The 12236-nt window shown below is 36.5% G+C and overlaps 1 protein-coding gene across 1 annotated transcript in view; it reads right to left on the bottom strand.

Moving 5' to 3' along the window:
* The window catches only part of COL3A1 (collagen type III alpha 1 chain), a 52411-nt gene that overhangs the window by 14894 nt on the left and 25281 nt on the right, over window positions 1-12236 (bottom strand). Inside the window, exons 19-39 of the mRNA XM_007950334.2 lie at window positions 11949-12002; window positions 11314-11412; window positions 10920-10973; window positions 10685-10783; window positions 10247-10300; window positions 10078-10131; window positions 9692-9745; window positions 9088-9141; window positions 8498-8542; window positions 7802-7900; window positions 7608-7715; window positions 7107-7160; window positions 5354-5407; window positions 5206-5259; window positions 3632-3685; window positions 2875-2982; window positions 2526-2579; window positions 2001-2054; window positions 1638-1799; window positions 1404-1511; window positions 335-442 (exon numbers count right to left, since the gene is read on the bottom strand). Coding sequence (XP_007948525.1) covers window positions 335-442; window positions 1404-1511; window positions 1638-1799; window positions 2001-2054; window positions 2526-2579; window positions 2875-2982; window positions 3632-3685; window positions 5206-5259; window positions 5354-5407; window positions 7107-7160; window positions 7608-7715; window positions 7802-7900; window positions 8498-8542; window positions 9088-9141; window positions 9692-9745; window positions 10078-10131; window positions 10247-10300; window positions 10685-10783; window positions 10920-10973; window positions 11314-11412; window positions 11949-12002 — 1584 coding nt within the window. The remainder of the gene's footprint in view (window positions 1-334; window positions 443-1403; window positions 1512-1637; window positions 1800-2000; window positions 2055-2525; window positions 2580-2874; window positions 2983-3631; window positions 3686-5205; window positions 5260-5353; window positions 5408-7106; window positions 7161-7607; window positions 7716-7801; window positions 7901-8497; window positions 8543-9087; window positions 9142-9691; window positions 9746-10077; window positions 10132-10246; window positions 10301-10684; window positions 10784-10919; window positions 10974-11313; window positions 11413-11948; window positions 12003-12236) is intronic.

Raw genomic sequence — 12236 nt, forward strand, 5'->3', positions numbered from 1 at the left:
GTAGCATAGTGCCTAAGGCACTTGACTGCTAACCAGAAGGCTGGCGGTTCAAACCCCCCAGCCACTCCTCGGAAGGAAGATGGGGCAATCTACTTTCGTAGTGATACTGCCTTTGAAACCCAAGAAGGGGTCACTATGAGTTGGGTCTGACTTGACAGCACATAACAACAACAACAAGTAATAGAAAGAGAATCTGTTACCAGAGAAGGAAGGGGAATTTTGGCATGTGATGATATTTACTCTCTTAGAAATTGAGATCTGATTTGACCTTTGCTTATGTAAATGACCAAATTCTATCTGACTATTTGGACATTTCTTAAGAACTAGAACTTACATCTCTTCCAGGTTCACCTGATGTACCAGCAAGACCAGGAAGACCCTGGGGTCCAGGAGGCCCACGTTCTCCATTGTGGCCACTAGGTCCTGGTTTCCCATTTTCACCCTGTGTACAAAGGAATAAAAGATATTTTGTTTTAAGAAATCAGTTTGTATGTCATTACCAGATGTCTTTATTTTCTAGGGAAAAATCTTATTTTCTTCAATTTCTATTGAATTTGTTCTTAAAACTATCACCACAATGAGAGAAAATCTTCTGAGAAGCAAACCTTGTGTTTTCCACTTGCTCAGTGATATTGGACAATAAAAATCTTGGCAATTACATTTATTATCTTATTTAGGATACATTCTAATATGAGATATGGAAATAAACATTTAAAATGATAGACACTTTAAGAAAAAAATTATGAGCTTTTGTGGAACTATAGGTTTAAGGTGCCCATTAGGTGTAGGTTTCATACCATTGGCTCTAGCTGAAGAGCACACATTTTCTAAGTATGTTCATGAACATTGAATACTTTGAAAAGTTAAACTTTTAATTTCATTACAATATTTGACATTTCATTGAAACGAGTGCTCAAAGTGTCAAGGTGTTAGGCCTAGTAAAACCATAATTTTATTATCTCACTTGCTAAATGGATATTTAAGATTATGATCACTGCAATGTTACTAGTGAAAGAAAATCAAGAGTGCAAAATGACTTGAATTAGTGAATAAGTGGCATCAATTAAAGGTATTTATAGTTAGATAAGCTAACTATAAATTTCCTCTTTGACCCCAACTATCAACAAGATGAAGAACTCACAATTTTCCTGATAGAGGTGTTTGAAACAACGAGGTATTTTTCTGTGATATTGATTTGCTTGTGTCATATACAAGGCTTGTCTAAGATGTAAATTATTTTCATATTCTGGTTCCAAAAATATGAAACTATGGATTTAAAAGGTCACCCTTTGGTTAATTTCATCTATGACAGGAAAACTTGTTCATTACATACTTGATATGGTTGAATCATCTCTGAAGTCAATCAAAGGAAATAAGAATCCAGTAAAAAAGGCTAAACTCACCTTGACGCCTTGTGGGCCAGGACTTCCCCTAGCACCTGGCATGCCTGGTGGTCCTGCAAGACCTCTTGCTCCGGTAATCCCTGCAATTCCAAGTGGGCCTGGAGATCCCTGTGGTGACAGATAATGATGTCTTAGCTCTTCTTTATGTGACTGTATTTTCCTCTACAGATGTTGTGATTACATATATATATATATATAAGGATTTTTAATCAATATCGCAATGAAGCTACTTACCGGCGGACCTTGGGCTCCAGGTGGTCCCTTCTCACCTGGTTGGCCAGCATCACCTTTTGGTCCAGACACCCCAGGGTTGCCAGGAGAGCCATTGCTGCCAGGAGGACCTGGGGGCCCATCCTTGCCTGGAGCACCACTGCTGCCAGGAGGTCCTGGGTTACCCTAAAAATAATTGTTTGAAATATGAGTATTTTAAAATGAAAAGGTGATTTTTTTCTTCTCCCTTTTACCTACTTTGAGATAATTTTATAGGTTATTTATTGAAAGATAGCTATCAATATGTAAGTTTTTAAATCATATCCATGTATGAATGCTTTTTCTGGAATTTATTATTTTAAAAAATAATAATTTAAAAGCACTTACAGTATTACCAGGAGGACCAGGAAGACCACGACCACCAGGGAAGCCAGCAGCACCCTATGAAATGATATATATATATTTTTTTTGTATTTTCAAAAGTTAAATAGAACAAATAACTATCCATTAAATCCAAACATAATATTAAAAATATTCCACTTGGGGTCATTTATGGTTTGTTTTCTCCCTTTTGAATTTATACAAAACCGATATATGTGAGTGATTATAAATTTATACTCTTTTTAGGGCTCTAGTATCTTTAAGCTCTGGTAGCATAGTGGCTAAGACACTTGCCTGCTAACCAGACGGCTGGCGGTTCAAACCCACCAGCCACTCCTCGGAAGGAAGGTTGGGCAATCCTACTTCCGTAGTGATACTGCCTCGGAAACCCAAGGAGGGGTCGCTATGAGTCGGGGCCGACTCGACGGCACATAACAACAACAACAACAACAAAGTATCTTTAAAGCATTTTTAAACAAATTGATATCAATTAATGCTTTTCAGCAATAATGGAAAACAATCACTACTTACAGGACCACCAGGACTGCCACGGTCACCTTTGACGCCTTGAGGACCAGGAGGACCCTATATGAAATGTGAAGGGAAAAAAAATCTGTTAAAATAGGACATATACATGCACATGCTCAGACAATTTGGACAAGGTTTAAGCCTTTTTAAGATATCATGAAACAGTAATTTTATGAAGAGATGAAAATTTGAGAGTGGTCATACTAGACAATTGGAAGGGATATTCACTCAGAAGTATATTATTATGAAGATTGGACTCTTGCCACCATGCCAAATGATCTCAGTAGAAAGTATTCAATTACTGATAAGCCTACATGCTTTCCATTAGAGGGCTTAGAGAGAGAACACTTACAGCGGGACCAGAGCCTCCAGGGGGTCCTGCAGCTCCAGGAGGGCCTCCTTCTCCTTTCTCACCAGGAGCACCTCTTTCTCCTTTACCACCAGGTTCACCATTCTGTCCCTGTATTTAGAAACAGCAAAAACATGTGAGCTTATCAATAACCTGGGCTTATTATTATTTTTCTTCAGAATACAGAATGCTTCAGATACACAGACAATAAATATAAGAAAAGAAGACTCTTTGAAGACATGGCCAAATATTTCCAAGATAAAATTGAATTAATAATAATAACGTGTAAGATGTATATATTATTTGTCCCAGGAAGAAAGCTTCTCCAAAGTTTATGCATTTGAAAATAAACCAAAATCAAACCAATTGCCATCTAGTCAATTCTGAGGCATGGTGACCCCATGTGTCTCACTGTAGTGCATCACTCACTGCATAGGGTTTGCATCAGTAAATTCATTCCAGAAAGATATGGTTTAGAGCAAATTTTGATTATATTATCATTTTATAACTAAAGAATGTTATCGTTCTGTTTTAAACTCACTACATAGGGATAAAAGTGGTGCAGGCATTTTTGCCTTCATCTTTTAAAGAAGAATAATATGGATCAAGACATAAAATAATCCCACAGGAAATGAGTGAATAGAGAACCTGCATTAACACTATGCATTATGCTATGTGTATATCCATGTGTGTGTATGTGTGTATGTGTTAGGTGGTGATTCTGAACTGTGTAAAGGTAGGTTTTAATATTCATACTTACAGGAGCACCAGGGAAACCAGCAGGTCCTGGAGGCCCGTGTTCACCTCTCTCACCCTACAGAGAAAAATGTCCTTGTTAGTCACAGTGATCACATATTATATCATATATAAGCTTATCTTTTCCTTAGTCAGGAAATGTGCAAAGCTAACAATCATAGTTTAATGTCTGAAGACTTCCATATGACAACAAAATTAGGAGTTGAAAACATCAAAGATATTTATTCCTTTTGCCTCTGACTGTGATCTCAGTTGCAAGAAAAATAGTTTGAGAATTTTGAGGTGTTCAACATATTTAATTATATAACTTCTAAAAATATAAGTATTAAAAATTTTTGTATAAAGGTTAACTGAGAAGTCAATTAATCAATTAAAGGAATATTAAGTAAATAAAACTGCTTAGCCATAACCAAACACCTTTGAGGGGTGGGTTTCTGGGCCTGTGGGCTCAGGGCCATAGTCACTGGACATATCAATGTCAATTGGCATACATAATCCTCAAAGACACTGATAACATCCTGCTTGAATGAGTAGCGACTGGGGTCTTAAAAGACTGTGAGCAGCCATCTAAGGGGCAACTATTGGTGTTTTCTTGTCTGGAGCAAAGAAGAATGAAGGAAATCAAAGACACATGAAAATGATTAGTCCAATAGACGTAGTGGACCATGCAAATGTCAGCCTCCAGAACCCTGTAACCAGAAGAACTAGATGGTACCTAGCAAATGCTGCCAACCACTCTGAAAGGGATCACAATAGGGGACTCTGAATAGAGTGGCAGAAAAATGTGAAACAAAATGCAGAATAATAAAAACGAACAAGCTTACTTGTCTGATAGAGACTAGTGGAACCCCAAGACTATGGCCTGTAATAAACCTTGAAGTCCAGAACTGAACTCACCTCTGTGGCTCAACTTTTAGCCAAACAATAGACAAGGGGATGAGGTGAACAATAACACCAAGGAGGAACATACTCCTTAGAACAATCAACCCTAAGAGATCAAAAGGGCAGAATTTGCCCTGGGCTAAAGCTCAGAAGTCAAGAATGGATAGGAAAAAGGAACCAAGGGAAATGGTAACCACAGGGAGAAAACGGGAAGAATGCTATTACATTGTGGAGATTCTGATTGATGTCATGAAACACAATGCATATGAACAGTTGAATAGAAAACAAATTTACTCCATAAATTTTCACCCAAATCACAGTAATTTTTTTTTTTAAATATTGAATATACATGTGTCCTGAGTCTCAAAGCACTGAAGCCAGAGAATTTTAAATCTAGAAGTAATCACTGGTAAAGATCCAGTAGGTTGAAGAAATTTAATTACAAATGCATATTGTTTGTACAGTTTTTATGTTTCTTTTTCAGACATTATACAGGAAGGAAGATATGATTTAAAATTCTCTCTGGTGAATTTTAGATAAAAGGAATTTAACCTTTCCTTGTCTGTCATAAGGTCCCTAAAGACAATACCTCAATTTGAGGATTAAGGATGCCTGAGGCCGAAATGCTAAAGAAGGAAACTCAAGTAGCTTCTACAACTGTGGTTTTAAAGAATATGTTGAGAAAATCTTTCTTACAGGGCCACCACGGGGTCCTGTTGGACCTGGGAGTCCAGGGGCACCACCTTCACCCTGTGAAAAGAGAGACAGAGAAAATAAGCTGCTGTCTGGCATCCAAAAAGCCAAAGACATTTTCTTTCCATTTGCACATAGTGGTAAACATTACCTTATCTCCATTCTGTCCAGGTGGGCCAGGGGGACCAATGGGACCAACAGGACCCTAAAGAAAATAGAAATATATTTTTAATTTTGAAGATAAAGAGCATAATTTTTCATATTAACCAAAGAGGGGATATAAAGTCATATCAATAATCTAGTAAACTTGATAACATGATTTCTTTCACAGCTTGAATGACATAATCTTCATTCAGAGAATAAGTAATGCAGAAAATAGTAAATATAAGATTACATGGGATGACCCAAAAAGACAATGGGATTCAGCAGCAGTTTACTGATTCGTTCCTTTTTCTGTCAATCACAGATGATGTTATGTAAGATCATATATAATTAATCATGATAACATCTTTGAAAAAACATATTGCTTTATCCCACTGCTTGATAATTTCTCAAAATGTTTCAATTATCTAATAAAAGTATCATTATATGAACTTTTGTCAATATTAAAGTTTTACTTATACTTCATAAATGAAGTATTAGGAATCTTTCTTTTTTTAGTTGGGATGATGGCTTATCCATCTACCCTGTCAGGAGTACTTATGAATTTCTTTAAGACACTTGCAGTCAGTATATCCATACAATAGCTTAATTATCTTGTTTATTTGCTATGCTCATACCTAGAAGTTGTTTGTTAATGACAATATAATTGATTAAAATGTTTTTTTTTAACTTTTTGTTTTGAAATAGTTATAATTCCATATTAAATTATAAAGAAACGTACAGAGAAGTCTTGTGCACTCTTCTTCCAGCCTCCCTCAATGTTGACATCTTATAAAACTATATTACAATGGCAAAATCAAAAAATTGTCATTGACATAATCCATATAATTTATTCAGATTTCACCAGTTACACATACGTTCATGTGCACGTGTGGGAATGTGAATGTAGCTCTACACAATTTCATCACATGTAGCCTTACATAATCACCACCACAATCAAGATATTCAACTGTACAATCACCACAAGACTCCTTTGTGTCATCCCTTTATAGCCAAGCCAACCTTTCTCCTCCCACTCTTAAACCCTAACAACCACTGACCTATTCCGTATATCTAATGTTGTTGTTGCTGTCATGTGCCGTCAAGTCGAATCCAATTCATAATGACCCCTCCTTGGGTTTCCAACGCAGAATCACTACAGAAATAGATTGCCTAACCTTCCTTCTGAGGAGTGGGCTGGTGGGTTTGAACTGCCAGCCTTCTGGTTAGCAGTCAAGTGCCTTAGGCACTATGCTACCAGAGCTCCTAGTGTATATAATACCACAAATATTACACGCAGGGAGGGAATCACGTATTATGTATCCTTTTGAGATTGTCCTTTATTTTCCACTCAGTATAATTTCCTCAAGGTTCATACAAGTTGTTGCATGCACAAATAGTCCATTTACTTTTACTGCTAAGTAGCATTCCCTGGTATGGATGTACCACAGGATTACAATTCCTTTGAAAATAAACAGTTTCTTAATGGGAAGGATTGACTATCTTGCATTTTAGTGACTTTATCTTGTAACTTTAACATGTTTTGGGATTTTTCTATTCTTAGTTCTCTGTCAAACTATCAGGTAGTGAGAGATATAAACCAGGCATTTTAACAACTGAGACATGTGGATCTTCTTAATGCCCAGAAATGGTAAACTGCGTCTAATATATCAAAAGGAGTTTTTTTTTTTTTTTTTTAAATGTTGAGGTAAAACACAATGATAAGGCCTGTTTTTCTCCAAAGCACATTTGTAAATACTCACCCTTGGACCGTCTTTCCCTGCAGCACCATCAGCACCTGAGCTGCCTGGTTCACCCTGTCAAATAAAAGCCAATGGAATAAGGTTATGTTGTTGTGTGCTATGGAGTCTATATCCACTTGTAGCAACCCCATGTGACAGGGTAGAACTACCCCATAGGGTTTTCTAAGCTGTAATCTTTATGGGACCAGATCATCAGGTTTTTCTTCTGTGGGAATGCTAGGTGGGTTTGAACTGCCAACCTCTTGGTTAGCAGACCATTGCTCCACCAGGGCTCCAATGAGACTAAGTATCCTCAACTAAAATCTGCCAGGAAGAGCAACCCTTATGATTTGCTGTGATGTGTATTAGACATTCTGATAATCACTCTAGGAATACATTTCAGATTACACAAAGCATAAAATGATAACATTGATTTTGAAAATGGATAACTTCAGAGTGGGGCTGCTTTCTTTTAACCTTATAAAGACTGTTTTATTACCCAAAGACACAATAAATCAGTACCTTATCACCCTTTGGGCCTGGCCCTCCAGGACCTCCTCTTTCACCAGGCATCCCTTGTAGACCAGGAGAACCAGAAGTACCAGGTGGCCCAGGGGGACCAGGAGGGCCCTGAAATGAAGGGAGAAATGTTTAACCACAAGAAGGAAATGTGATAACTTTCTAAAATTTAGATTAATTGACTTCTGTGAAGTTACCTTTCCTCCATCAGGACCAGGGGGGCCAGCTCCACCTCTAATTCCTGGGGGCCCGCCCTGTCCAGGGGGTCCACGTTCACCAGGGGCACCAGCATCACCCTGTAGTAGGAAAATTTAACACCCATATTAGAAAACCCAAAGTGCTAAAACATATCAATAAGGACAACTACGTTCTCAAAGTTTCCTTTTCAACAATTTGGAAATTTTTAGTTATTGAAACACATTTGATTGATTTATTGGAAAATAGAAACGTAAAAGGATAACTTTGGTAACAGGTCTGCCTAAGTATGAACTATCTTTGGAGTGTTTTTAATTATTATCATTTCATTCACAAGTAAATTTTTAACGTTTTTCTACTAAAACTGTTTTCTTTTATAGAATTAGTACATTAGAATGATTTTCTTTTTGAGATTTCAGGCCCATGGTTGATTCTGTGGCTTATTAATGTCAGAGAATTAGATGTTGCAGAGCAAACAAATTTAATGTATTGGAAATGTCTTGAGCTTCCTTAAATGTTGTTGTTGTGGTTGTTGTCATGTGCCGTCAAGTCGGCCCCGACTCATAGCATGTATTCACCAAATATTTGCAATGTTGCTCTTCTAAAATAAGTATTTGGATTGCTATAATAAGCATGTGTCACCAATCAAGTTCTCTATACCAGGCTGAAGAAATTAGAGAATAGATTGAAATATTTACCTTGCCTCCTGGAGTTCCAGGCGAGCCAGAATCTCCCTTTGGACCCTAAGAAATGGGAATTATATGATTAAGCCTATGTAAGGATTCATGTTATAAAAATATAACAAAAATGCACATTTGACCAGTTTGCACATTGTACAATTTGTCAAATCTTAAAGTTATGTATCTTCCTTTATTTCTTTTAATTTTATGGTAAAATCAAAACTTTATGTAATAAAAAACAAAAAAAAAAAAAACTCACTGCCCTCAAGTTGATTCGACTCATAGTAACCTCTCCTTGGTTTTCTGAGGTGGTATCTCTACAGAAGTAGATTGCCCAATCTTCCTTCTGAGGAGTGGCTGGTGGGTTTGAACCTCCAACCTTGTGGTTAGCAATCAAATGCCTTAGGCACTATGACACCAGAGCTCCCTATTTTATGTAATAGTTACCATTTAAACATTTTTCTTTGTTTTGATCATGAATATTTCAAATACTGAATATTAAATTTCATATACCATGGACAGAGAGAAAATGCAAAAGTCATTAATTGATCAATGATTGCTCTTCATTTTTCTGGTTGCAGAGTATTGGAAAATGACGTGTAACTTACTGGTTCACCGGGTTTTCCATTTTCTCCTGGAGGACCAGCAGTACCAGGCAAACCCTACAAAGAATCATATTTGTACTATGCAATCACTTCAAGCATTGCTTACAAAAAAGTTTCTTAGATGTACAACTGAGTTTAAAAAATAGTTTTAGTGATTTCTTGTGTGGTACAAAATTTGTGCTACTCAAGAGCCAATCACAGAAACATGATAGTTACATCTTACAATTCTATGTCCATTTCACTCTATTCTTTATTTTACTGCATATAAAAATGAATTAATGAATACAGCAAGATGAATTGAGCTATGTGAATTTATATTAAAATGAAGGAAATAAGTGAAACCCTGACATTATATGGATTTAATTAATTCTTTTTAAGTAACATTAATGTAATAATTCTGGAATTTTTATGGAAGATATTTCCATCTCTTAACATTGCCTCCCATTTAATTCAAGATGAAAGACAAATAAAAAAATTAAGCTTAAGATAAACGACAATATATTTGAGCAACAAACTTGAGCACTCAATTAATTCAACAAATAAGGAAAGTATTTAATTATCTGGTGAAAGCAGGTACTTAATATTCATTTAAATATTAAGTTCTTACTTGTGCTCCAGGTAGACCAGCTGGCCCTGGTTCTCCTTTGTCACCAGATGGCCCCTATGTAGAAAAATATAATGAGATACTTCACTATACAGTATCCCTTCATATTTAATGTTTGCAATTTTTATTGCAGCAGGTCCATAACTAAATTTAAAAAGTAATGACATGAAAAGAGGGAAGAGTCTAGGTTGTGGGTGTGGTATAAGTCAGATATGTACAACATAAACTTTATTTGATGTTAGCATTGTGTTAGTTAACTAAGTAGGCACATTTCAAAATGATATAGTGTCAGAGATTATATAATTCCCGGAGATTATATAATTCCCAAAGTCTGTTTTGTATCCTGTCTCCACCCCATTTCCAGCCCAGATTTATGTGAGTAAACTTACAGTAGGTCCTGGGGGACCCTGAGGTCCAGTGTCACCATTCTTTCCAGCAGGACCCTAAAGTAAAACAACAGTTAGAGAAGTAGAGATAAAGATTATGAAGAGAAATCATAAATTGAGAGATTATCATATCCATTAGAAATCTAGAAATAAGTAGATGAAGGCCACATACCTGAGGTCCGGGTCCTCCAGGGCCACCTCGTTCTCCATTCTTGCCAGGAGCACCCTAAAAAGAAGTGCCAATATTTACTAATTCCCAAGAATAAATCACTGATCATATTATTCTCTCCTATTTTTGGTCTACCTCTTCCACGTACCCACATACATCTACAACCAAAAACTCTTTTCTAAAGTTTGTTGTTGTTGTTGTTGATGATTGCCATTGAGGCAATTCCAACTTGCGGCAATTTTCTAGAGCTAGATATCTGTAAATGTTGCAGAATTCTGAAAAAATGTATTTGAGACCCCTTCTCACATGGCATTTTGATTTTCATATTTTTCTGTGCCTTGAATTGGAGACTAAGTTGTGGCTATACCTGCATTCCCATATGTAAATTAAAAAGCCTTTCCCCAATAATCATGTATTTAAGAAATTAATGAATAAACTCACATCATTTCCTTTAGGACCAGGGAAACCCATGACACCAGGCTGGCCTCGGGGACCAGATGGACCTGGAGGACCTGGTCGGCCACTGTCTCCTTGACTTCCCTAATGAGAAAAAGTTACATTATACAGGTTTGATAAACCTGAACAAAAAATACAAACTATGTGTACAAGCTTAGACCAAAGTGTACATTCTATTATTCATTGGGTTTGTAAAAGGAGATTTGTAAAAGGTACATACTGGAGGGCCTGGTTTTCCATCACTGCCTGGACCTCCTGGGCTTCCGGGCATACCCTGAATTAAAAGAATTTAGTCAGTCACTCAGTTGACTTAATATTATATCTTTATTAAAATAAATATTTATGTATTGAATTGTATTTTTTTGAGATTTTCACTTACATGTGTCAAACCATATTTGCATACAATTTTTTATGCTTATCAAATGTCTTAGTCAAGTGTTCTATTTTCTGTTCTTTCTCCATCTATTTTAGCTTAAGTTGTCTTTAAATAATTTTTTGTTTTGTTTTGTTTTAAGCCTTACAAAAGGTATAGTCTGACTTAAGTTATCTTTGATCCTTCTTATTTGCTTTTACTCTTACTACAAAGTGTCTTTCAAACAAACAATTAATCTCACCCTCATTCCTGGACCTCCAGGTAGACCATCTCGGCCAGGTTCTCCAGGAGTTCCTCTGGGCCCAGCGGGACCTGGACCACCACGTTCCCCAGCAGGACCCTAAGTAGTGAAATAAATAGATATTTTAAATAGACTTCATTGACCTAGACATTGACAATATTTGGATTACAAGAGAACTTCACTTCTCTGGAAAAACAGTTGGTGTGTTGCTGATATGCTATGTATAAAATCACAGCTTATATCGCCATACTGGGAAACTCTTAAGAGGACAAAAATGAATATCACGATTTTTATATTATTTTTTAACAATATTTGGTGGGCTTAACAGCATATATTTACCTAGCACTTTAGAGTTTTCAAAGAACTTTCAAGCATTTTAGTTTATACACTCTTTCATTGATGCTGAAATAAGTGATTCTCAATTGATAGACAAGTTAAAGGATTCTGAAAGATTGACTTCAGTTATAGTACTAGTAAGGTGAATGATCAGGGGTTAGAATCATTGTTTTACACAGGGAATTTTCCAATTCTGTTAAAATTTCAGAAATTAAAGTTTTCATTCATAGGAATTTTATAGAAGAAAATGCTAACTCATTACACTAGAACTTAGAAAAATAGAAACCAAAGCTATTTACCTTTTCTCCTGGAAGGCCATTGGCACCAGCAGGTCCTCGGAATCCAGGGGCACCCTGAAAATAATGAAATCCAAGTATTTCAGTCCAAAGCCTTAAAAGTTTTCCGTAAGTCTCGAGTAGCGAATCGATTTTCATATGTTATAAAAATCCTTTAAAGTAACGTTTGGGCTTAGGTCTGCTAACCAGAAGTCTGGTGGTTCAAACCCACCAGCCACTCCTCAGAAAGAAGGTTGGGCAATCTACTTCCATAGTGATACCTTCTCAGAAACCCAAGGAGGGGTCGCTATG

Source organism: Orycteropus afer, unplaced genomic scaffold, assembly GCF_000298275.1.
Source record: "Orycteropus afer afer isolate SDZICR_OR568_19922 unplaced genomic scaffold, OryAfe1.0 scaffold00001, whole genome shotgun sequence".
In the NCBI taxonomy this organism is placed as follows: Eukaryota; Metazoa; Chordata; class Mammalia; order Tubulidentata; family Orycteropodidae; genus Orycteropus; species Orycteropus afer.